Genomic DNA, 27,188 nt, shown 5'->3' with positions numbered 1-27,188 from the left:
CGCGTACCGCGACGAGAGACAATTTTTTAAGCACCAAATGGACATGATTTGCCACGAACCGTTAACGTTACCGAGCATCTTAGGTCCAATGCCCGGCCCTTCAAACCAGCGACGGGTTTTGGATTTATTGTTCAATTACCTGACAGAAATTGGTCAAATAGGAAAGCTTTAAAAATTGCATCCTTCCTATACAAAAGCTTAAGTTTACCCGCCATGTCACCTGTAAATATTAGTATCAGGTCCACTCGGACATTTCATATTTACTTTTATCCTTTTTTTCTCGGACTCTTTTCTGGAATCTTTTAATCCCATTCCCCATCCCTATACAGAGTAGCATGCCAGCAGTTATATACGCGCCGGCAAAATTCTCTGTTTTTCCAATAAAGAGCCCTCTCTCTCTCTCTCTCTCCTGTGCAGTTGCCGCAGTACAGTGATTGGAGACATGGGAGAGCCGGACACAACGTGTTTTTGTTTCAATGCGGTTATAATTTTATTGCGATAGAATCATTAGGGCTATTCAAGAACTTTCCACGTGCAGTCTGTCTGTATGGCGCCCTGTTTCTCGGTATGTGTCTGTACCGTTTTGCCGCCTACTTGGATCACTAGGTATAGTTCATAGTCTAGTGGTTCACAGCATCCCTCAGCTGGGTGATATCCGGGAACCGGATTCGAAGGCGATCGTCGGGCCAACTTGGATCACGGGCATCTGACATTGCATATCTGTCGTATTTCCGCCGGCTTATGTTACTGAAGGTGTGCTACAACTTACGTGCCACCGTTCAATGAACCTCGTTCATACTAACTTGGATTATTGAGCAAGTGAAACTGGGCACCTGCCACACTTCCTTGCGTCTCTTCGATGTGACGTTGGGTCGAGGGGTATGTGCGACTGTGTGTGTGGCACGCATTTAGTTTGGGCATTAAATGCTAGCGCACATTCCCCATCCGCAGAGCATACGTTTATTTTATGTTTTATTCCCTTAGTTCTCAGCAGAAACTTTTGTGCTCCCCGGTGGCGTCACAAAGTCGAGGAGCTCAACGCACTTCGAATTTAGCGCTCGTGCTTGCTGCCAGGAATCCCCACCGAGCCGTCGTCCGTTTCATATAGATTCTAAAATCGGACAGCGAGAGTACGTGTGTCTGGGTGCAGCTTCTTGTTTATGCCATTTGAATTCATTTAAGCGTTGAACATTTGCACGCTTTTTGTGCCATACATTGTTAAGAAACCAAGAGGAAGAATCCGTGTATTTCCAGGGCGAAACTGAAATTAGGAAGGTGGCTAAAGCGACTTACGAAGAGGAAAATCTTGCTCCAAGGCTTCGTATTGTGAATATTTAATTTCAGGTTTGTCCTCTGAAGTTAAGAATCAAGTGGGCATAGACAAAACACATTGCTACGAGGAATCATTACCTAGTTTCATTACAGCATCAACGGAAAATTTTGGAAAACTATTTCGCCTAAATCCTTGTACGGGGACCTTCGAAATTAACGCAGAACAGGTAACTGATTTTGAAATAATATTCAACTCATATAACGTCCACGTCAAATCTATTTTCATTAAAGATAATGGTGCCACCCTTTCCTTTTTTTTATGTCTCCTTGCCACGTAAGCCCGACCTCATAATCTCAGAACAAGACATCTTCAACATGCTGTTAAAACTGCATGTAAAGAAGTCACCGTGGCCACACAACAAACCAAATTCGTTTATTCAAGAATATGCCGGGTGGGTATCTATGTATATGCATGTTTTATGTAATAAATCATTACGCAACGGGGAACTACACAATGACTGGGCGACAGGCAGAATCAAACCGTTACATAAAAGGGGAAGAAGAAACAACATTAAAAGCTATCGCTCGATTTCATTAACATTCACATCTTGCAAATTACGCGAACACATTATACATATTCAAATGATAAATTTTGTTGATAACCATATTTTTTAACCATACATCAACACGGTAAGAGATAAGGATTCTCGACGTGTACTCAGCTGATATAAACAATCAACCATTTTGCAACATCAATTAACAATGCTACATAAATTGATGCTATGTTCATGGATTTTTCAATAGCACCTGGCAAAATTCCTCACAAAAAGACTACTCTCTAAACTGCATAATATTTTCAAGTATAATTAGCTAACTGAATGGACCACTGCATGCCTAACCCCCAGCAACAGTTTGTTTCTATTCGTAACAGCGTATCTGCATCAGTAACAGTTGACTCTGGAGTACCCCAGTGCTCTGTGATAGGGCGACTTTTCATCCTCCTATATATCAATGATATTCCAACGGTACAGCCGCCACAGTGTGGCTGCACTGGGGAGAAAGAAGACGACGTGGCCCCGCTTGAGATAGCGTCGCCATCTTTGCCACCGTTGGTCTACGTGTAAATATATTGTAAATAGACTTGTACATAAGCTACACGTAACAATATTGTACCAGATATTGCAGTTCATATTAAACTTTTTGCCAACGATTTCGTTTAGACCTCCGAAATTAATGCCCAATCGAATCAAGTATTTCTGAACAGTGCCCTTCAGAAAATTTCTTCTTGGTATCGAGAATTGAAGATGGTGATAAGCGTTGAAAGAACGGCTTCCAATTTCAATTTCAATTTTGTTTTCCCATCTTACAATACAGATGGAGGTGTTGCATAAAAAAGCTACACCAGGGCAGCTTCACAAGTCTGCAAACCTAATGTTCAGCAGGGAGGCAGTACTGCAGCTTGTACAATTAAAAAAAAACACGGGAACACAAGCACCCAAGGAATCACTGAAGTATACAGGAAGCAGCAATGTGTACACACAAGTAAACTGAAGTCACGTTGTTTAAATACATAGTATGAAGCTCTTCGCGTGAACACGAAAACAAATCGAAATTAATCAGACTATAACCACTAAGAAGAGATAGAAGAATATAGTGAAGGCGTTCTTGTCCATGTTTAAGTCGAGGTGTCGGTACTATCCATTCCTCGCCATGTTTTGTTGGATAGCTTAACATTTTTCTCTTTAGTTCTGCTAATTTTCTGAGATTGCTTATATTATTCCTAATTTTCGATGTAAGGATGACACTGAGGCGATATTTATAGAGGTCATGTACTTCAATCACTCTAGGATGGCTAAATAAAGCTGCACTTGGATGTTGGTATGGCGTATTATACACGTGTCAGAGATTCCTTTTTTGGATTAGGTGAATGCGTTCAAGGTTGGCGAAAGTTGTGGTACCCGAAACTAAGTGGCAATAATTCAAATTTCGAGTTGAAGATTGAGTTGTATATCAAAGTTTAGTTTGTGTAGGAATTATGTTTTTAAACGACCTATAGCACCAATGATTTGAGCTGTTTTGTTTGAGACGTAATTGACGTGATAATCAAAAGACATATTGGAGGAAAATATAACCCCAAGGTATTTGAACTGCCCTCTTATTGATATTGATAGGTTTGCGGTTATTGGAATGCATAGCCTGTGGAAAACAAACATGTTGGATCGAAATAACGAACCCATAATTTGATCAGCAACTCACTCTATTCAAACGATCGTCCAAATAAAACATACACACGAACAAATCGAATTTCTTCAATATGGGTATTCTGTATTAGTAAAGTGCTTATCCTTAGCCGCCTATTAGTGCTGCTTGTGAAGATTTACCGCAACCTGAGCAGCGCATTTCAAGAATGAAGCAGTGTAAGGGATCTTGTCGCATCAATCTATTCCCTGCTTATTTCCCAATATTCTGAACATCTACCCCTTATCTCGACCGCTCATCTGTTGATGCTTCTGTACACTTTAAATACAAGCGCTTCTGGTAGGCGTACGTTACCCACTGGTCTCACTGGTTGAATACATTCGCATTCTATCCGTATGTCCTCAGTGGTCTCAGGATTTTTGCTGCCGCAGACACATATGCGCCACCTTGTTGCGAATGTTTGCTCCAGTGTGTTCTTGCCCTCAGGCAAGAAGCTCGATCCTCAAATAGCAAGACACTACCCTTCGTCTTCCTCCAATGCCAATTCGTCAACGTACTGGTCTTTATGTTAAAGATGATTATTCTTCGAGAAGATAAAGCACTCAATATTTTGTCGTATTTAGGTCTTGTCTTGCTTCAGACTCCTGAGTGATCTGCACTCAGCGTTCAAGAAATGAAGCGCACACGAAATTTATTATACTTGTTATGCATATGGGACAAGATAAGCTCTGAAAAGGCACATGTTCTCGATTATACCAGTTTCGCTCGGAAGACATTTTTTCACCTTTTTTGATAAATATATGTGAAAGAAACTGAAAAGTTGTCATCATTAATGGTACTGGTACCCCTTTTTACCGGGCAAGCAAAATTAAAAAAAGATGTGATAAGCACTAATACGTTCTACCCACACAAAAAAGTAAAAGCAAAACGAGAGACAGAGACATGCACAGTTGTGTAAACAAGTGCAAGTGCACAAAAGAGCCTGAAAACAAACACATAAGTTCACTTTCGCAGGCGAGACGGCTTACATATCTGCACAAATCGTCAAAACAAGACACATAACAACATATACCAACGCCAGGGGTAAGCTACACACATACGACATACACAGCCGGTGGTATTTAAAGGAAATGTAATAATAATAATATTTGGGGTTTTACTTGCCAAAACCACTTTCTGATTATGAGGCACGCCGTAGTGGAGGACTCCGGAAATTTTGACCACCTGGAGTTCTTTAACGTGCACCTAAATCTAAGCACATGGGTGTTTTCGCATTTCGCCCCCATCGAAATGCGGCCGCCGTGGCCGCGATTCGATCCCGCGACCTCGTGCTCAGCAGCCCAACACCATAGCCACTGAGCAACCACGGCGGGTGGAAATGTAATAGGGGGGTCAACCACGAAAGCCTAGTAAGAGCTTGATATTTTTTTTAAATTTTTATTGCCAGGGAATTTTCAGGCACAACTCCAACTTTCTGTAGCTGTATCATTGGTCACGAAAAAATTACTTTTTTTTTTGCAATGTGAAATCTCTGCGATCTAACATTATATAAATCAATATTTACTCTTATCCTCTCGGTATCGTGTCATGGACATTCGAGAAGGAGGTGTTGTAGGCATTCGTAAACTCTGCCACAATGACACGTCGGACTGGGAACGCGTTGAATGGTGCGTAACACGTTACACATGAATGTTGTAGCAAGCTGCAGACGGTGTAATGAAGTTACAAAATTTCCATTTTCGCTCAACTTTGGGGGAATGAAAGATTTATTATTGGGATCTCTGGAAAATAACTCTAAGCCCTTTGATTACTGTGTGAACATGTGCTAACTCGACAGGATATGGATTAGCAACCGGGGTATTTCACATAGGCAAGAGGGAGATTTTTGTGTTTTCATTTTCATGAGCACCTGTCCTGCAGCAGCGTGAACAACAGGGTTTTCAGGATTTTGTGTGTCCTGGTACACATTTATAAACTGTGATGTTATTTCTTCCACTAGCTTTTCTTTGTTCCTTGAGAGAGAGAGATGAATATAGGAAGGCAGGGATGTTAACTAGTGAAGAGTCTGCTTGGCACAGCTACGCTGGGGGAAGGGAGAAGGGGAAGAGAGAGGAGGGAAAGAGAATGCGTAGAAACGTGTACGGACTGTACTTAAGTTAAAGCCGCTCGCGCATACCAGACGTCCTGAGAAATCACAAAAGTGCAATCACTGCGTTCTGAGCCACATCCAGGACTATCAGCAATTCCAATTAGTGCTGAGTAGGCATTCGTGAAGGCACCTACAAGCGACAACCGACGCCCGGAGGTCTCAGTTGCAGTGACGGATTTAGTCTGTGCAGTCTTGTGCGCCGTGTATGTGCGGTAATGCGCTCTGCTTAGGAGATCATGCGTGCTAGAATGCGAAGTTGCCTCGCGGCGTCTGTCTTTGAGAGAGGAATAGGGACGCAGCGGTCTTCTTGGTTTGACGTCCGAGCTTCCTTATCGCGGTCATCATTTCCTATTATACCGCAATGACCTGGTATTCATAGAAAAGAGATATCATGGCCTTTTTTCTTTTAAGTGATGGACAAGTTCCACTATTTCGCGCGTAAGCTGATCGTGAGCTCCATCTCGGAGAAACGATTGCACACATTGCACACAAGGCAGGCCTTGAATCGCAGAAGACTGCACATCTTCTAGGACTTTCATCATTTATCACATTAAGCGCGTCGCGGAGAGCCGCGAGCTCTGCAGCTGTAGACGTAGTGACATGGTAAGTCTTGAACCGCTGGGTTATTCTCATTGTTAGTATAATTACAGCGCCACCAGAACTGGTTGGTATAGTTGATCCACCAGTCTAGGTATGTGTGCAATGCGCTATTCCTCGTACAAGAGAAGCAAAGTTAGTTGCTTGAGTGCTGATGAGGGCACATCCGACTTTTTCTGAAGTCGTGGGATTGCAAGATTTACTTGAGCATGGCGCCCACACCATGGAGGAATGGAAGGTCTTGCCGCAGGTGTGTAACCTGACCTGAGACAGGCACGGTGCGCGAAGACAGTCGCACTGAATGTCGTGTGGGGCCTATGTACTGTTAGATTTGCGAGGTGGTGGGTAGGGGTCCGGGCGAAGTGTCATATGTGCACACGCATTGTTTTAATGGTAATATAAACAATGGAATCTAAGAGTGGAAACTTGAGCGACTGCAATAACTTCAGTCGTTGATGCACTACGTGGTAGACCAAGGCATATATTGAGGGCATGGGCGTGGATGCTTTGGAGTATATTAAGGTTAGTTCTGCAGATGTTGGACATGACCGGTAGGCTGTACCGCAGGAATCCAATAAAGAGGACCCTGTACAGTTGCAGCATATATTATATTGGCATTCCCCAGGCCTTTCCTGCAGGAAATTAAACATACGTCAAATTCCTGTCAGGCTTTTTTCATATAATTCACGTGAGAGGTCCAGGAGAGATTTCTGCCAACGACCACCCCGACAAATCTTACTCGTGCTGTACAAGATCAGCTGTCCGTCGGCGTATGTCACGTATGGAGACATTGATTTTCTGGTAAACGCCGCCACTGCACACTTTTCACATGATATAAGTCCTTGTTCTCGAAAGTAGCATGATGTTTCTTAAGAGTTGCATACACCAAATATGTGTTCAACGCATTTCGTTCTGTCCTTTTTAATGAGGTGAGAGCGGCTTGGGGACCCCTAAAAATAACCCACTTCTATGTGATCTCCACTGACGCTATGAAACGCAAGGCAGAGAGGGTAGCAAATAGTTCGGAGACTGTAGAAGATGTCACTCGGGGTAATCTAAACTTCTGTTGTAGCTTCAGGCCCGGTGTGACGAATGCCAATGCCGACGAATTATTTTCCTACAGTCCGGTACGTATACATATTGATGTACTGTCAATATAAGGAGCAAATTTGGCATAGGGCCAGTTACCGCAGAGCCTTCCTGAACACATCCCTCTTGCGTATGATTTCCTCTAGTGACAATACTGTTTTGGGCGTTTTTCACATCCAAGAAGGGAAGCTGAAATTCAATCTGCATAACGTAACATTTCACGATCCAGAATAATTTTACGTATTCCACTTTTCCTTATAGAGTGGTTCGATGGGTACTTTCCATGTTGCCATAAAATGCGGTACGCCTGCATACAAGTTTCAACTGTTCGCATAACTGGAAAAGACGGATGACGAGCCCCGGCGATTAACAAGACTCGAGGCGTCTTGGGTGATGGCAATGCACACTCTAAGCTTTCTTGCCAATAAAGTCTCAAGTCTCTGCTCCGAAATTCACAACGAGCCATCGAGGACGCGAGTCTAATGAGCTATTTCTTGCTTTATCAGTACATTGTGTATCTACAGTTGCGATGAGACTAATCGTCCCGGGTCGTGTAACGTAAAACTATTCCATTTTGATTTTATTCCACTCTCCTGACACTGCTTCGTTTTATCCCCGACTCTAGCATTGAGTGGTGGCGGTAACACTATTTCAAGAGCCAGATAAAATGCATTCCTCGTTTTTAGGAGGTCACTTTTGTTAGCTTTCTAAAAGAATAGCATAGTCTACCTGGACAGACTTTATCTCTTTGGCTGACAAGAGGTGAGGAATGCGTACAAATGAAGACAGTCTTAGAGGGCTGGACCTAGCATAGTGGAAGTGGATAACCGTATCAGCGGATCAGGAGGGCGATGCTGGCGTCTTCGATTGGTGCGCTTCCCCTTGCTTAGCGCGCAGTGGCTGGTCGAAAATTGCGAAGGTGTACAACGGAAGGGTAAAAATGCTGCCAAAGTGCATCCTCCGTGAAGAACAGTTAGGAGAGCAATGTCGTGTACGTGCAGAGAAGGCTCTACAAAGTATAGTGCCACGCAAAAATTTTACTACACGGAGAGGAATCCATTCTCTCTGGCAGCTCCGAATAGCCACTTCTAGAACGATCGCTGGGCAGCCATCTCTTATTCCTTTCGGAACGGGGCCGTCTGCGGCTATTCCAAAAATTATCAGTTTTGTTTGTCATACTATTCCACCTCCAGAGTGTACACGCCACTTTGACGAGGTGAGTTTGGGTAGTTTCGTGACGTCATACGAAGGACGGCCGAAGTGTCTGCAGACTGAAAAATTTTAGGCCATTAGTGGAGGGCTAATAACAAAAAAAGCGTTGTACCAGAAATATTCATTTTGCTTCTTGGGGCTGATCACGCGTATTCAGTGCATACACGTCGTATCAGATGAGCAGTTTTGCGGTTTTTTGACGTCACGTGACAGGCAGGTGAAATAGGGGTGGCCCAAAAAAATGTGACCAATCGTCGAGGGTTACTGGCAGAACTGAAATCGGAGTGAATTGGGACTGCTTTACTTTATAGCACCCACCATGCTGTTCAGGCTAGTCGGCGAAGTAATTTTTAATAGAATTTACTTCCTCTTTAAGTGTACCGATGTGTGAAGCCCATTACTGCCGATCGAGAATAATGCCAAGAAATTTGTGCTGCGTCACAGTCACCAAATATTTTTCTTCCAGTCTATGCTAAAAATTCTTCAGTTGCCATCTAGTAAAACGGCAGAGCGGCTGTCTTATCGTGAAAAAGTCCCACTCCCTCTTATTTTTGTGAAGTTTAGAATTACATCGAGGCCTTCCTGGGACATTGATTGTAGCTGACCTACACAAGAACCAGAAGCCTATTTGTGGGCGTCATCTGCGCACAATGAATACTGCAGCCCAGTCGGAAGCTATTGTGGTAGAGCTACTATTGCACAGTATTGCACAAGAGAAATCAGATAAGTGCACAGCCCTGCAGCACGCCTTGCGTCTCGCTTTGATATTCGCTATGCTCTTCATTGGTTCACACAAACATTTTCTAATACGTTTTATCTGTGACATCCAACGCAATCATCCACAGTGACCAAGCTCTAACATGCTAACAAGCACATATAACGTGTTTTATTTTGACGTTAAGAGAATATTTTTGCATCGCCTGTAGCATATAGCCGAAATCTACTTATCTAGCTGGAATCCACTAAAAGTTGTCATTACTTACACAGAAAATCACTAGGCGTAATTGACCAATTATAAAAATTTCACTAATGAACGTTGGAAGTGAACCTTTAGCGCACATATTGCAATACACGAATTGAAGCCAGTGACTTACAATGAATATTGAAACTAGCACCAGTTTTAAGATAAGCGAACTCAAATTTGCCGTAAAAATGCATTGTTGATCCGCTTTCCTCTTTTAACAAAATGCCATTACATGCACAGAAACTGATAAGTTACTGGAACACCCATACATTTCGTGACAAACTGCGAACGCATATCTCGAAGCAGGCGTCAACTTTGTAATTCCTATAAAGCGTATATGGCTTGAAATATCACAAGTTACAATTCGGTAATTGCGATATGTGGCATAAATTGTCTACTTTAATAGTTAATTAACGAGAACTCCCTAATTATTCAAATATTCACTTTCATTTGTTGTGCAAATAATGTCTGCCTGCGAGAATAATCTATCGCTCAAGAACTAGAATTAAGCTACATTTCATGGGTGATTCTTGAATGCTATGTTGCCGATAAGATAACACAGCCCCTGTATTCATCACTTAGTGGCCAGAGCTCTCGTAATGTATACAGAGACCGTGTTTGTCATATGTACACAGCTACGTTCACGTTCGGCGCTTTTGGCAAGATCCAGCCCTGCATCCAAAGCACAACGCCACTTTCTAAACCCTGCGATGTAATCGGATAGCTTTCCTGTATTCAAATCAGCACAGAAGACGACAGCAGTCATGAGGTGCACGTGCTGTACGTTACATAAGAAAGACGAAGACGACAACGGCGACGGTGAAGGCGCGAGCATGATCGTGCAATGGCAACCTAAAAAGGAAAAAAATCAGAATTTCCGGAGAGCTTCGTGGCGCGAGTGTGAAACGCGGGAGCGGCACCACTGTGAGGGAGGACGCGGAAAGAAGGGAGCAGCAGCGTTGAAAGAAGCAGCCTGTAGGACGACGGGTCCGGGTTCCTGCCCGTGCTTCTTGCTCCTGAGCTTACGGCTCAAAAATTGTAGCTGGTGTACCTCTGCGCGACGTCCAACGGAGCACAGACCACAGCCTCTATGATCTTGTACTTCCCTCCTTGCATATGTTTCTGCCTCGTCATGACACGTCGTCTCGGCACCCGGCTACAGCTGGGTACCTCAGCAGCAGCCCTCTCCACGGCTGCACCATTCCGGCCGCGAGCTCCTCCGACGCCACACACCGAAACACATGGTTCCGTGCGAACTTCAATGACCTAGTTCTGTACTTTGCAGACTAGTTAGAAACTCCCACACTTAGAAGTGCTCCATAGTAATGTTTTTGCTGTTTGTTTGTCTCCATCGTAATATGTCGTTGACTTGATGTACACAAGCTTGTGTGTGCGCGATGGAGAGTGCATGCTTCGTATTTTCTTCCCTAAGTCGGTCTGTATTGACCATCTTCAAGAACCTACAACGGTAAAAAGGTCTACACTGTGACAACAGTCTACTTCATCTTTTTTATTACCTTACTGAAGCAGGAACAGCTTGCCAGGCTTACAGGCCAGAAGGAGTCGAGAGAAAGTGGGGTCTTGCCAGGTTTAAGGATTCAGATTTCCCGTGCAATTTCTCATGAATCCAGTAGAATTTTCTTTATCTAATATTCGTTAAATAACGTAAACCATACCGTTCTACCTGCGGGGACGAGGTCATTTACCACCACGAGAAAATTGTTATTGAATTGTGTTTTCTGTGACTTGTTTCCGCGGGCTCAATTATCGCTTACACATATGGGCATTTTATGTTATGTGCCTACTTCTACATTTATACACTCTAAGAACAGTTTACGCCCTTTGGCGTGCCCCTTCTGCCACACAACAATAATCGTCATGTGCCTTGATGCGTTTCCATTCATTATCACTGCGAGCCCGGAACTTTCCAGTAACGAACGGCACGCGCGTTATCAGAAGGGGCCCTCCAAAGGGTGTAAACTGTTCTATGCTGATTCTAACCTGGTTACGCCCACTGCAGGACAAAGGCCACTCCCATAGTTCTCCAGCTACCCCGGTCATGTACTAATTGTGACCATGTTGTCACTGCAACCTTCTTAATCTCATCCGCCCACCTAACTTTCTGTCGCCCGCTGCTCCGCTTCCCTTCCCTTGGAATCCAGTCCGTAACCCTTAATGACCATCGCTTATCTTCCCTCCTCCTTACATGTCCTGCCCATGCTTATTTCTTTTTCTTTATTTCAATTAAGACGTCATTAACTCGTGTTTGTTCCCTCACCCAGTCCGCTCTTTTCTTATCCCTTAACGTTACACCAATCATTCTTCTTTCCATAGCTCGTTGGGTCGTCCTCAATTTAAGTAGAACCCTTTTCGTAAGCCTCCAGGTTTCTGCGCCGTACGTGAATACTGGTCAGACACAGCTGTTATACACTTTTCTCTTGAGGGATAATGGCAACCTGCTGTTCATGATCTGAGAATGGCTGCCAAACGCGCCACAGCCCATTCATATTCTTCTGAATAATTCAGGCTCACGATCTAGATCCGCGATCACTACCTGTCCTAAGTAGATTTATTCCCTTACTACATCCACTGCCTCGCTACCTATCGTTAACTGCTGTTCTCTTCCGAGACTGTTAAACATTACTTTAGTTTTCAGCAGATAATTTTTAGACCCATCCTTCTGCTTTGCCTCTCCAGGTCAGTGAGCATGCATATCAATTGGTCTCCTTGGTTACTAAGCAAGGTAATATCATCAGGGAACCGCAAGTTACTAAGGTACTCTCCATTAACTCTTATCCCCAATTCTTCCCAATCCAGGTCTCTGAATTCTTCTTGTAAGCACACTGTGAATAGCATTGGAGAGATTGTATCTCCCTGCCTGACACCTTTCTTTATTGGGATTTTGTTGCTTTCTTTATGGAGGACTACAGTGGCTGTAGTGCCGCTATAGATATCTTTCAGTATTTTTACATCCGGCTCGTCTACACCCTGATTCCGCAATGCCTCCATGACTGCTGAGGTTTCGACTGAATCAAACTGAGCGGGTTATAATATGGCTTAATTTGGCAGACATGGACCGTGTCGCGACCTCGATGCCTCTGGTCGTATGACGGTGTCATATAGGTTCAACAACTTAGAGAGAGAGAGAGAAGGGAAGACGGAAAGGCAGGGAGGTTAACCAGACTGAGTCCAGTTTGCTACCCTACTCGTGGGGAGGGGAATGGGGAGTGAAAGAGAGAAAGAGAACTTAGGTGTAGGATGTCTATAGTCGGGCACTCAAGTCTGTTGCCCTCAGGTAGCGAAAAGGCGCTCGAACTGCTTTCTGGGCTAATGAACTCTGAGGCGAGGCTCCCAAGATCTTCGCTTCCGTAAATGGCCTGTCATCCAGTCTATTTAAGGCACACTGGAGAGTCTCACGTTGATTATCGAAGCGAGAACAGTGGCACAGAAGGTGACTGATGGTCTCTTCACACTTGCACTTAGCGCACATCGGTGAATCCGCCACTCCAATACGATAGCTGTAGGAGTTGGTGAATTCTACTCCTACCCACAGCCGACAGAGCAGTGTTGCGTCACGTCGTGGACGGTTCGCTGGTAGTTTAAGTTTTAGTGATGGGTCGAGGCTGTATAAACGACACTTAGAGTTCTGTGGTGTATGCCAGCAACCTAACGTGATGGTACGAGCGAGGCTGCGAAGCTCTCTAGCATCGTCGACTTTGGATAAAGGTAAGGAGTGTCGGTGAGCCAGCCTGGGCACGTCGGGCAGCGTCATCGGCGAGGTGATTACCAACGATGCCACAATGTCCCGGCAGCCACTGAAATATGATATCATGTCCTCGTTCAGAAGCGCAATGTAGGTTTCGTTGATTTGTGACACCAGCTGTTCATAATTGCCACGTCGTAAACTTCGCAAGCTCTGGAGGGCTGCTTTCGAGTCACAAAATATTGCCCATTTGTTGAGCGGTTCTTTTTCAATGTATTCGACAGCAGTGCGAAGAGCGGCCAGTTCGGAACCTGCAGATGTCGTTACGTGTGAAGTCTTAAACTTGATGACGACCGATTGAGATGGTAGAACAACGGCGCCCGTAGAATTTTCCGAGACGGAACCATCCGTGTAAACATGAATTCGGTTAGCGTATGAACAATGCAGAAGTTCCAATATGATCTGCTTGAGAGCCGCGGTGGTCAGGCTAGCTTTCTTCACTATTCTTGGAACAGCAAGGTACACAGGAGGCTTCTTCAAGCACCACATAGGGTATGGCGTTCTTGTTGCGGGTGAGTGCCTCAAAACAGAGTGCCGGTTAGCCGCAATTGATCTGGAGAACGCTGCCTTGGGTCTTTTCTCAGGCAAGCGAGCGAGATGGTGGTCAGGGACTCTGGATATATGGCGAACATGCGCCCGGAGTGCGTCGATATCTATATAGGTCCTTATTGGGTGTTCTCTCGCGGTGGCAATTGTTACCACGGTTGAAGCATTTCGAGGTAGCCCCAGACATGTTCGAAGGGCTTGGCCTTGAATGCTCTCTAGGACATGGATGTTAGTTTTGTTAGCATTGGACAGCACTGGTGTGCTGTATCGCAAGTATCCTAGGAAGAGTGTCCTGTATAGTTGAAGCATAGATGCCACGGATGTGCCAAACGTTTTACCGCCAAGAAACCTTAGTATATGGGAGATAGAAGTAAGCCTCTTCTTCAAGTATGAGATGTGGGGGCTCCATGAAAGGTCTCTGTCTATAATAACGCCTAGGGATCGGCGAGTTTTTCCGTAGGAAATTGGTTGGTGGTCAATAGAAATGGGGTACCAGGTCATGGGCTTGTGGGTAAAAGCGACTAAGGCGCACTTCTCGGTGGAAATGCTGAGGCTTTGCGCATGCAGGTACGAGGATGTTAGGGTCACTGCTTTTTGGATCCGTGCACGCACCTGGAGACCTGTAACTGCCGAGGCCCATATGCATATGTCGTCAGCATATATGGAAAGGTTTACTGTATGTGGTAGAACGTCGGCGAGGCCAAGGATTGCGAGGTTGAACAAAGTGGGGCTAAGAACCCCACCCTGAGGGACGCCACGGCAAGTGTAATAGTCAGCAGTTCAGCCATCTGCACTGTGCACAAAGAAGGATCTTTTGAATAGATAGCTCCGAATCCACCGAGACATGCGTCCACCAATTCCATTATTTTCCAGGGCATCAAGGATGGCTTCATGCGTTACATTATCATAGGCGCTTTTCACGTCGAGGAATAGTGCAACCGATATACGCTTGTGGTGTTTTTCTTGCTGTACAGACGTGACTAGGTCGATGACGTTGTCAATAGAGGAACGGCCTCTTCTAAAACCAGCCATGGCCTCAGGGTATACGTTGTGGTGCTCAAGATACCATTCTAGGCGGGTGAGAATCATGACCATGACCTTCCCAACACAGCTGGACAGCGCAATGGGTCGGTAGGACGCTAGGTCAAGTGGCGACTTTCCAGGGTTCAGGAGTGGTATCAAGCGGCTGGACTTCCACCGCTCAGGAACGACGCCATCATTCCATGACTGGTTATAACATTCCAGAAGTCTGCTTCGGCCATCTTCACCTAGGTGGCATAAAGCAGCGTAGGTGATGCCGTCTGGTCCTGGCGACGATGAGCGCCTGCATGTTGCCAGAGCAGCGTCCAATTCCTCAAGTGAGAAGGACACATTCATTTCAGGGAAGCGTGTCGCAGGAACCTCACCCAAAATTTCGCTATTGATGGTGACCACACTGCCCGCAATCTTCACACAGAAGTCTTCGGCTATATCGACCTGTGAGCGGCCTTGATGGAGGGCTAGGGCTGAGAATGGGTGTCGTTGCTGTGGAGACGAGCCAACGCCGCGCACCGTCCTCCATATGAAAGACAGTGGCTTGCGGGGGTCAAGTGATTCGCAGAACGTCTTCCACCGTTGTTCCTCCAGCCTATCCATACGACGTTGGATTTTCTTCTGTATACGTCGAGCGACTCTAAGGTCATGAATTGACTTCGTGCGCCTGTATCCCCTCTCGGCTCTTCTGCGAATCGTTCGAAGTCCCTCAAGTTCCATATCAAAATCCGTACTTTTTTTAGCGGATGTAAATGTGTGCTTAGACGATTCCAGTACACTTGTAATAAGGTTCTCAATGGTGCCGGTAAATCCTTCTTTGCATGCCTCTTCCACCTTTGTCTTATACGTTGACCACCTTATATATACTTGTCGGGAAGTACAAAAGGAGAAGCTTGCAAATCCAGGGATACTTAAGTAGATGGGAATATGGTCACTGCCATGAGTCTCGATGTCAGAGAACCATCGAACATTTTGACCAAGTTGCCTTGACGCCAAGGTCAAGTCTAAGCAACTGCTATAGTTAGAACCACGCAAGTACGTCGGACTGCCATCGTTCATAATGCTAAGTTCATGGTCGGAAGTAAATTCCACAAGTTTCCGGCCCCTTGAATCTATTCTGGAGCTTCCCCAAGCCAAGTGATGAGCATTAATGTCTCCCGTGATAATCCAGGGTCCAGTAGTTGCCGTCAGGATGTCTCGCAATCGGTCGCCGTCGAATCGACTATATGGGAATATGTAGGCGCCGATAAGGGTGAACGCCACTTTATTCCTTGTAATGCGGAGACACACGTATTGGTTTCCATCATGAGGCTGCACCGAGTGGGGAATGTAAGTCAGTTCTGTACGGATGTAAATAATTACTTTACTGGATTGCCCGCACGTCGGCGCCATAAAGGCTTCGTACCCAGAGAGTCTTAGCGCTTTTGACACGTTCGGTTCACATATTACCACTATAGGAAATCGGTTCGTGAAAACGTATGGGCGGAAACATGAAATCCGTGATTTAAGTCCTCTGGCATTCCACTGGAAAATTGTCGCGCTACGCACTTCATCACGGAGTGAAGGCAGTGGAAGAGCCATTGTGCTTATGCAAGATTTGCAAGCACTGGGCTCAGGGCATCCAACACTTGCACTGCGCTTCGAGCTGTTGGCGTATTCGAGTTGCCCACAAGCGTGTGAATCGCATTTATCAAGGACTTGAGCATTGTTACAATTCGGCGGTCATGCTCTGTCAGCTCATCTGGGTGAGGGGTGGAGCATTGTGGTGCCTCTCCTTGTTGGGGTTTTTCCACAGGGCTTATCCTTGGCAGTGGTGGCCATTCCTCATCCACGGCATTCTTTTCAGATGCTCCGTTATCTATACGCGGTTTGGACACATTCTGCACTGGTGTTGGAGCATATTCAACAGCAAGAGGCTGTGTGGTACGCGTATTCTTTGTACGGAGAGCAGAATTCCTTGATGAGCGTCTGCGACGAGAACGGCGTCGCCTGACGTCAACAGCTGCTTCACGATGAGTCGACCGGTCTCTCACCATTTTCTTCAAGATGGAGAGTTCCCGCTTAACTCTAGGACATTCCTTTGATGAGGCATTGTGGGGCCCTTGACAGTTCGGACACTTATAAGTTTTTGCCTGGCAGCTGCCGGCAGTGTGCTGTGCTGCACAGCAGGAACATACAGCAGACTTTTCACAGACGGCGCTCACGGGGCCGAATTTCTGGCAGTTTCTGCACTGCAGCGGCTTGGGAACAAAGGGTCGGACAGCATGTCGGAAATGACCTACGTTCACATGCGATGGAAGGCAGTCACCTTTAAAGACAATTTTCACGCATCTGGAAGTTCCGAGACGGGCCACCTGTAGTATGTGGGTCCCATGATTGGCAGGCTTTATCAAAAGTGGTAAATCCTCGCCTGAAATGGCCGAATGAATGTCATATACGACGCCTGTAACAGCCTCTTTTCCCATTGGGATGATGGTACGGACGTTCATGCCACCGAGAAGAGTGACAGCTCGCAGAGAATCTAACGCCGACGCTTGGGCGACGTCTACCGCGACAACATTCTTCCGAGGGTTGATTCGTACGTCCTCAATGCCATTTGGCAACAGTCTCTCGAGTTCAACCGATGCAACTTGCCTGTTGAGGAACCTCATGTTGTCGGAGAGTAGCACAGGTATGGAAAGGATGGTGTACTTCGGCGAACTCTGCGGAGTCCTCATAGTAGATGTGTCCACAGAGGCCCTAAGCATCCACCGCTTTGCTTTCTGGCTCAGGACAGTCACGTAGTCGTCGTCGGAGCTGCCGTCGCTCTCGGTCAAGTCTATCAGGGTAGCCTCGCTGTCGCTCGAGAGGCTGTTCTGCTTCCTTGAGGCTGCCGACGTGGGCGCCGCTGCATTAGGTGGCAGTGCAGGTGGCTCCACTTCCATTCCCGTCGGGCAGGGAAGACTGTTCCCCGGAAGAAAGCGAGAATTACCACAAAATACTGGTCACGGAGAACAAGCACTCAGCAATCTCAACAACGTAGTTGACCGGAGAAGTGCGGTATGTGATGCCGCAGGGATCATCATCGCTCGGAATAAGTTTACTTGAACGGCCAAGGCTCTGGGGTGCGACCCACAACCACACTAGTGTGCCAATTCAAGAACGTCGCGTGGGCAGGCCACTGTCATTTTGTAGGTTTTGGGTACCCTAGGTGGTGGTTGTAACGGAATGCTCCAACGGCTGACATACTTCCGCACATTTGGCCGCTTCAGACACTGGTGTGCATACAGAAGCGTTGGGTTGGTACGGGAGCCAAGTGTCCCTCGTACAAGATGGCTCTCATCCGTAAAAAAAGAAAGGGTAAAAGCCAATTGAATCTTGCGTAGCGGTATTATAGGCGTGCGTGGTGAATGGCGGAACGCTGTCCTGGTCACTGTGATCCAACGTGACGGACGTATTACATAGTAAACATGTCGCCGAGTCTGCAGTTGAATCTCTCTGTCGAACCATTCGTTTGCGGATGGTGTAAGTGGTCGATGCGTGGTGAACGATGTTGCCTGCTGCCAATGGGGCTTGAGTCACCTCGGACAGTAACACACGATGTTTGTCGCTGCGCGGTTCGCGTTGTGCACCATGTGGTACAATAAAAGTCCGCAAAATGGAAAATGCGACTTCGCGTCTGATCGCGGCTGGAAGTGCTGCAGTCTCGGCGTAGCGCGTGAAGCGATCGGTGCGTACAATTATCCACCAGTTACCTGAGTAGCAGCAGGGACGTGCTCGGTAGAAGTCAATACCGAGGCAGTCAAAGGGACGAGCTGGGCAGGGCTGCGGCTCTAATTCACTGGCAGGGCGGTGTTGTACTTTGCGTCGTTGGCGCGACGTGCATGCACGGACGTACCGGAGGACCAAGTGATACGTTCCGTGCTAGGAGAAACGCTGCCGTAGGCGGGTATACGTTTTCAGCACGTCAGCATTACAACTCTTTACAGCAGAGTGAAAATATTCGCAGACGTCAGAGCGCACGTGACGTGGTATCACGAGTAGCCACTTGCGACCCTTTGGCAAATAATTGCGGCAGTAAAGGACGCTGTCGCGCACAGCAATTTTCTCTGCTTGACGGCGAAGTGTTTGAGACGAGGGAGTGATGGATGGATCGTCGAGGAAATTGGACGTGGTTGAAAGAGCAGGATGGCTGCTTGACTGGCGTATCCACGACGTTAATGTGTGACATGGACGTGAAGGGCATTAACATGTAAACCACGTCAGGGGCATCGGCGATTGGAAAAGCGAATCGGCGTCATGGTGCTTCAGCGCGATCGGTATAGATAAAGCGGGTGTCGTATTCTCGCAAGCGAAACGCCCAAAGGCAAAGGCAGCCTGGCGGGTCTTTCAACGAGGACAACCAGCAAAGGGCCTGGCCGTGAGAGCCTAACATTGTGAGCACCTAAAGGATGGCCGGACACTCCTTCTCTATGACGGAATAGTTTGCATCTGCCTTCTTCGGGGTACGATTCGCATGCACGAACACTTATTCGCCACAGCCGGCTTTCCGTTCTGCCAGAACTGCATTATATCCAATGCGAATGGCGCCCATGTGCACCTGTGCAGGCACAACGGGCTCGTAGTATCGATGGGTCGGTGGGGAGGACAGGAGGCGGCGTAGATGCGAGAAGGCTTCGTCACACACGGATGACCGTGTGGAGATCTGATTTTTACGGTAAGCAAGTTGGTCAGTGGTGCGATAATGGTTGAAAATTTGAGCACAAAACGGTGGATATAGCAGCACAGCACGATGAATCTAAAAAGAGATTTATGAGAGTAGGCCTGTCGAAACTCTGCTCCAGCGCGATGCTTAGCGAGGTCAGGACGCACACTCGATACTCGATACAGCGTTTCCCAATATTGTTAACTTGCGGGAAGCAAAAATGGCGCTTTTAACGGGATAGCTTTCAGGGCGCCTTCTTGCCACAAATCCGGTGTCCGTGTTCTCCATGAGTGAAAATTTGCTGATATGTTTGGGTCCATGCATATGGCACGCCTTGCTCTATGATATGAGGTATATGCGCATTATATTGAATAATCATTCTATATCACTAAATTTGCTCATACCTTGTATTGCATTCTTGCCAAAGTTATTCTTCGGAATTTTCAGAATGAACGGTCACAAACAAATCTCATGAAATGAAACACCAACAACGCATGTCTTTTATGTATATTCTTTTCACACTGAAATGTTCAAAGAGCAAAACAGTGACATAAACCTGAAATTGATGCAAGTTTTATGGCTCGGCAGTGCACAACCTCCGGGATCGGTCCATGCGAGAGGCCGCGTTTCTACACGAAAGCTCGCTTTCGTGCATAGTGTTCACCGCCAGCGTTTTCCGGTAAACATTACGGGTAGATAAGCTCTAGTTTCCGGGAAGCGTAAGTAGCAGCCAAGGATTTTGAATGCTATCACGTTCTACTTTTAAAGGCGAAACTTTAGCGTCCTCCAATGCTTGATTGTTTAGCTGGAGGCCGGCAGAATGAAGGCAGTTCCTTATCTCACCCATTCAAATGAGTGTGTAGAACACTCTGAATAAAACACAATGTTTCAAGATAGCACAGACAGATCATCCATCTGTAGGTACGAAGGATGGTGTCCATCATGCGCTCGAAAGTGCAGGGCGCAGAGTTGCTGTAAATACGTACAAGCCATTGGACGTAGCGAAAGCTGTCTTCTCGCAGTGATCTTCCCCCATCAGTATTCGTCAATAGCCGGAGCGAAGATCCAAGGAAGAGAAGTACTCCGCGCCTTGAAAGCAGTCGAGGACGTCATCGATCCGAGGCAGTATGCACATCTTTCCGTGTGATCTTGTTAAGCCAGCAATCACTCAACAAAATCCAACAGTAACCACACAGAATCTAACCTGCCTTTACTCTTTGCGTGCAAGCACTACAGGAGACTCCCAACGACTGTGGGAAGGCCTAATAACATCAATCTGCAGTTTATCATCCGCTTGCTAATTAGTTACCTGTCGCTAGGCTGCTAACACGCGTCGTTGGCGCAGGGGCTGTCGATGCTGTGAGTGACATTTGTCATGCGTCGCACGGATGATGGTCTCAACAAACAGCCAGAGAAAATTCTGAAGGCCGAGGAGCTGCTGATGATGGGGCGTAGAAAAGTCGGCGCACAGGAACGAATAAAAAAGTTCCCAGGTGCCCTTAGCTATCGCCTAAATAACCCTAAGGTGAAAGCCTTGTAAAGCATTCTGTAATTCACCTTAATTCACCTCAATCCACCCTAATCTACCTTCATGCACCTTAATCCAACTTAATCTACCTTAATCCACCTTAGTCCTCCTACCTCAACCTTAATCCACCGCAAACTACCTTAATCGACCTCAATGAACCTTATTGAGCCCTAATTCACCTCAATCAACCTTAATCCGCCCTAATCCACCTTATTACACTTTATTCACTAATCAATCACAAATTCACTTTGCTAATCATTATTCATCTTTAATACACTGCTGGACATGCTGTGGGTCGCTTCTGGCCTTTCTCGGGCCATGCGGTATTTTCTGTACCTCGCAACGCGACCTTGAAACATAGAAATCTCAGGCGTTCGTCTTAAAAACACATGTATCCAAAGTGTGCTACACTGTAGTGAGAGCGTTGAGTTGCTTATAGAACGTGTTGTCAGATCTCTCGAAAACGCGAAGCTGGTTGACGGCTTGAACACCACCGCGTGTTTCTCCGCGCAGTAAGGTCACAAGGTAGTTTAGTAAATTATAGACAAGCATTTTCTATGAACCAGACGAAGCGGTAAGGATGGCAAACGGGAAAGGTAGGCCTTTGCGACAAAGAGAAATAGGCGACGGCGTTTTAAAAAGCACAGCGTCATCTGGTGCGGCGGAGAAAGACACCCGAACAGGCACAGACTTTTCGTGTGGTATATCCGTATCGGATACAAGAGTGAGCTTGGCGACGTGTCTTGCAGAAGGGTCAGGAAACGCTGAATTCCAGAGCGCTAAAAGTGCAACTTCAGCCCGGGTACAATCAATAATGGCACGATGAAAAGACAATAAGTCCCAGCAGAGAATGGTGTCATATGAGCATCAAAAAAGCACGAAAAATTCAATGGCACAGACGACAGCATGAATGACAACCCTGGCAGTGCACGCAGCCAGCGGTGTTATGACTTGGGTGCTTGCGCTGAGCAATAGCATACCAGACTGCGGCGTCGTGACCCTATGAAGATTACGAAAAACCTTCTCGTGTATCGCAGAAACAGCGGCCCCGGTATCAATGAACACGAATGCCGCGGATCCTTCGACGATAACATCCAGCAAACTGCCTAGCGACTCTGCAGTACATGTAGAGATCGCGAAGCTTGCAGTTCGTGCCCACGGAACTCCTGCAACTACTTTCCCTCACAAGGGGAGGTATTCTGTGAGATTCCAGCTCGTGAACATGTCTATTTCGTCTGATGTTGAAGTTCTGATTGGTTGTACTGAGCTGCGCGTCCATACAAGGGAGACGCCACAACCAATCAGCATTTCAGGAGCAGACGAATTGGACATGTCCGCTAGGTGGACTCTTACAGACTATATCCCCAGTTGTCTACTGACGACTAAAGGAGGAAAGCGAGCGATGGCGTTGTGAGTGGGAATGACGGTTGCCGCGATGACGTCAAGGAGTCAGCGTGGGGGTGCATGGCGACATCATCAGGCGTTGCGGCAACCGGATCAGCAGGTGGCATGTAACGAGGACAGACGCGTGTGACAGGCCCGCGAAACCTCAGGCAGGGAAAATGGGTTGGATGTCGCGCGAATGCCAGCGGTTTTGAGTGACCTAGTTTTGAGATGGAATCGGAGGCAACGCCCGAGGGGAGGGTGGTGCGGCGTTTGAGGGCGCCTAGCCGCAGGAAAAGTAAACACCGCTGGAGAGGGTCATGCCGTGCCTGTGGCGTAGGCCAGAGGTGCAGCTACGGCAGGGCAGTGGTGACCGAAAGGGCGGCACTATTCAAGTTCCTCGCGGATGGCCCTCCTTATAGGAGCAGAAAGAGATGCATCAGGCTGCGGAGGTCTATCGCTGAGAGCCAGCATAGAAAGTCTACGCGCCACCCCTTCACGAATAAAGTCCTTGATCAGAACGAATAATGATGAATCGGATGAGGCAGGCACCAGGCCCGGGAGGGAGTTAAAAAGGGGGACAGTTGTATGAGCAAGAAACCTTTGTTGGCCCATCTCATGGAGGCGCTGGCAGAGGGGGACTACAACCGCGACAGAGGTTGGATACCGCGTAAGAAGCAATTGAAATGCGTCGTTCTCGGTGCCTCTGACAATATGCTTGATCTTCTCTTCGCTCACGGAGGAATCGACTCAGCCGTAAATGTCCATGACATCATCTGTCTAGCTTGTGTAGGTCTCGCTGGGTTCTTGAGCGCTTTGGCATAAGTGCTGTTCGGAACGGAGATTCCGCACAGCCAGGTGGCCGAAGACATATGCGAATCCTGTCTTTAAAGCAGACCAAGTGTGAATGTCGTGTTCATGATTGCGGAACCAAGGGCGCTATAACGTAAGACTATTCCAATTCTGCTATCAGCCCTCCACGATTGGTCAAAAACTTTTTTCGACCACCCCCACTTCACCTGTCTGTCATGCGACGTCACGAAAACCGCGATACCTCCCCATCTGATATGATGTGTACACACTGATTATGCATGATTTGACAGAAAAAAGAAAACAAACAGTTATTTCTGATTGGCCACTTTGCGTCATTAGCCCTCGGCTATTGGTAAAAATTTTCGGGCTGCACCCGCTTCACCTGCCTGTCGCGCGACGTCACAAAACCGCACAAACTCACGGCGTCAAAGTGACGTGTACGCGATAAATATGCATTAATATGCCGAACAAAACAGAATTTTCTTCGGAATAGCCGCAGGCTGCCCCGTTCCGAAAGGAATAAAAGATGGCTGTCGCCGATCGCTGAGACGCTGGCTACTCGCACCTGCCGGAGAGCATGGGTGTATTTGCGTATAATAAACCTTTTTGTGTGGCCGTGTAACGTTTTCGAGTCCTTTCGGCATCTCATTTTGCCAACTCTTCTTTGCTGACGGTCAGTTTTAGCGTCATTCTTGAGCTTCCGTTGCATGCCGGCGTGATTTTCGACCAGCCACCACAAGCTAAGTAAGGGAAAGCCGACCAATCGCAGACGTCGGCACCACCCTCTTCATCCGGTTATTGATTATCAGTGCACTGGCTCTGCCCCAGTGAATCCCTCTCCACTTGAGCGTTCTCCTCGCCTCTTGTCAGCCAATTAGATACGACAAGCCGCTCAGTGAAGGCAATGTTATTCGTTTTTCAAGCAAGCAAAAGTGACCTCCTATGAATGAGGAGAGCGTTTGATTGGTCTGTTCAGACAACCCTGTGGGTGACCGCCCGGTGCTTGCGTTGGTGGTTACGCAAATTTGACGTCAGGAGATTGGAATAGAAACATATTGGAATAGTTTTACGTTATAGGGCCCCAAGTGTTTGCAACATCAGCAAGGCAAAAATGGTGTTGTTTCACTTCGTCTGGTCATCACACTTGTGGGCACTGACCCACTCGGGATGAGCGGAGAGCGTCGCTGCCGGTGCACGGCGCCGCGTAGGACGGATTGTTTTGCCTGGTTGTTGGTAGAGTCAGTCATGGTAGCGGCACACGCAAGCAACACTCGGCTGCGAAGTTCCAGAATGAGAGTGGCCATCGCAGCAAACTGCACCAATTGTCGCGGGGCCATTTGATCAAGGGGGCGCTAACTCAGGTGGCACCGATCAAGCACGAGAACTTATCTCGCCGACAGTAACAGACTCAAAGCACTTCATCCACTGCTTCACTGGAAAATAAGTATACGTAAAGTCATCTTTGTAGGCAGTTGTCTTTGCATGGTATGATTCAATCGCATATTTCAAATCATCTAAGGCAAACTGAATCAAGTTGCGGATCTCCTGGCAAAATGAAGGCGTGCGTGAATTCTCTGGCCCGCGTATCCAAGTGTCAAAAGCACATGTGTACGCATACCATACGTCGGCCAAATGTTAATACTGTAATCACCTGGGTATTGTATTACATGCTGTATTTTCCATGATATTACTATCAGCGCCTTCCCCAAAATGTAGTTTTATTTTCTTTATCCTGTAGATATATTGTTGCGTGTACTGTCCCCTACCACTCCTGTAATAGCCCAGTGTTGGGCTGACAGTATCAATAAATGAAAAAATGAAAATAATCAATTTAAATAATGCAACCAATTTGTTACTTCGGGGACTATCGAGGCCTTAACTTCAAGCACGGCTAATGACTTACTCCTTTGCGTTTTTGACATTTTCGTTTCCCAAGTCTCAGAAACGTCGCTCATTGAATTCTTGGGGGTAAATGCTAAGCAACAATAAAATATGTTCACTCACCGCGGTCGAAGGCGCCCTGGTCGGTGGCCCGCAGCAATCCATCTTTGGCGCGTCCCTGTCACCGCACCTGTAAGCGACGAATTACACTAAAGCGTTCATTTCTCACTTGCTGATTGCCTCTCTGCGTGCAATCTGCTTTGCACATATCGGACGCTAACGCCTCAGTAATGGAAAAAATAGCCATTTCGATGAGAGGATGCCCGAGGGCACGTCGCACGCGGTGACTTCTCTCGGCAGAAAGTCTCCGAAAACTATCTTTTTTTCTGCACGCTGTGCGCGCATAGGTTTGATATCGCGGAACATTCGGTGAAGAACAGGCGATCGTTTCAACGAGCGCCTGCCTATACGTTACGCACCCTTGGGTGTCCACCTGGGGGAACGCTCCGCTCTCCCGGACCCCACGGCCGCCCTGCCACCGAATCACCACGCGTCCGTCCCAGCTCCCAAGCCGGCGTCACTTGCCGCCAGATATGCCACAGCTCCAGATCAGTACTATCCCTCTCATAGCCCAAGAGAGATCGTACGCTCGTATTCCCTTTCTTGGTAAATGAAACTTCCCGTGCTGTCTATCACATAACGCTGGTGTTCGCCTAGCCAGTAGCCCTGCAGACTCGGCGGTATTCTCTTTATATACGCACGCCAGCGACTCATAACACTTTCATTGTGGTTCACGTATAAAGGTCCGTGCGTGCCCGCAACGACTACGCAACCAGGTCTCGGACGAACGTCCGCGCTCGACTACGAAAACACGGCACCCAGACCGCGGCTTCGTCGCTAATCGTTCTCGGCACGAGCGGATCTGCCTCTGGAACCGGAGGGGAGCTGTGCTTATAGCGAATGGCAAGAAAACAGTGTAGACATAAGCCGGAGAGAAGCCGTGGTACAATGACATCTTTATCACGATAGCATGTGTCCAGGCAACACATCAGACAGAACAGGTGTGCTTTGCCGAAATACATGACAAGTTTGGGAGATTGAAAAAGAAAAGATAGCAACAGTACAGCTCTGCGCACGTCAAAATGAGACAAAAGAGAGGGAGAGAGGTGCAAACGTGGAATAATATCCAATTAGCTCTGACAAGTTCTAGTCACTTCTTACCTATTTATTTATTTATTTATTTATTTATTTATTTATTTATTTATTTATTTATACATACTGCAACCTCGGTGAGGCTATTGTAGGAGTGGGTAGTGAAAAAAAAGGAAAGCAAGAAAACGAGATACAGGCACACAAGAAAATATAAATATCAAGTATATGTAATTGCTTTCAAAAATTCTTGCATAGGTAAAGAGCGGATGCTTCCAGGCAGTGAATTCCAGAGTTCAATGGCCAGTGGAAAGAAACTGTGCTTGAACATCTCCGTTCGGCAAAAGAAAGGGATAAGGACCTATCAACCTATTAACCATTAACCTATTACCTATTCACCTATTATGGTGAAGAGGCTTCTCAATTAACTCACTAACTGCGTTGCAAGCTCCGCTTTGCCGTATTTTTTTAACTATAGAACACGCAGAAAATCTCGCAAGAGCCATTTCACGATGGATATTGATGTTATTCAAACTGAAGGTATGTACCGGCACACCGCATTGCCAAATTCTTCACACTTTGGTGTAGCTCACTTCTTCAATCTTCTGTTGCCGCCCATCTTCACTTCTTTGTAGCTCAACGCTACTCGCGCAATGAACGCCCTGGTTCCAATCTGTTCGCTTTTCTTCTTTCTCCACATTAGGCTACTCGTAATACCTACTTTCTCACTTATTGCCTCTCTATTTGCTTGTCTCTCAGGGCTCTTATACTGAGCCTGGTGCCCAGTCTGGAGGATTGACTGAGAATGTTCACATACGTGCTTATCTTTCACTCGTCCAGGTGCACATACCCAATAATCCAGGTTGCTTCTTGGGGCACATCTCCAGGGACACATGTCCATTTGCACATACCCAGTGACCCAAAATG

The 27,188-nt window shown here is 46.8% G+C and overlaps 1 protein-coding gene across 1 annotated transcript in view; it reads right to left on the bottom strand.

Moving 5' to 3' along the window:
* Positions 1–25,297, bottom strand: part of LOC142558054 (choline transporter-like protein 1) — a 129,086-nt gene extending 103,789 nt beyond the window's left edge. Inside the window, exon 1 of the mRNA XM_075670216.1 lies at positions 25,236–25,297. Within this exon, the coding sequence (XP_075526331.1) occupies positions 25,236–25,277 (42 nt within the window). The 5' untranslated portion in view covers positions 25,278–25,297. The remainder of the gene's footprint in view (positions 1–25,235) is intronic.
* Positions 25,298–27,188: the final 1,891 nt, after the last annotated feature.

This window comes from Dermacentor variabilis, chromosome 9 (assembly GCF_050947875.1).
Source record: "Dermacentor variabilis isolate Ectoservices chromosome 9, ASM5094787v1, whole genome shotgun sequence".
Taxonomy (NCBI): domain Eukaryota; kingdom Metazoa; phylum Arthropoda; class Arachnida; order Ixodida; family Ixodidae; genus Dermacentor; species Dermacentor variabilis.
This window is presented reverse-complemented; position numbering and strand designations above follow the sequence as displayed.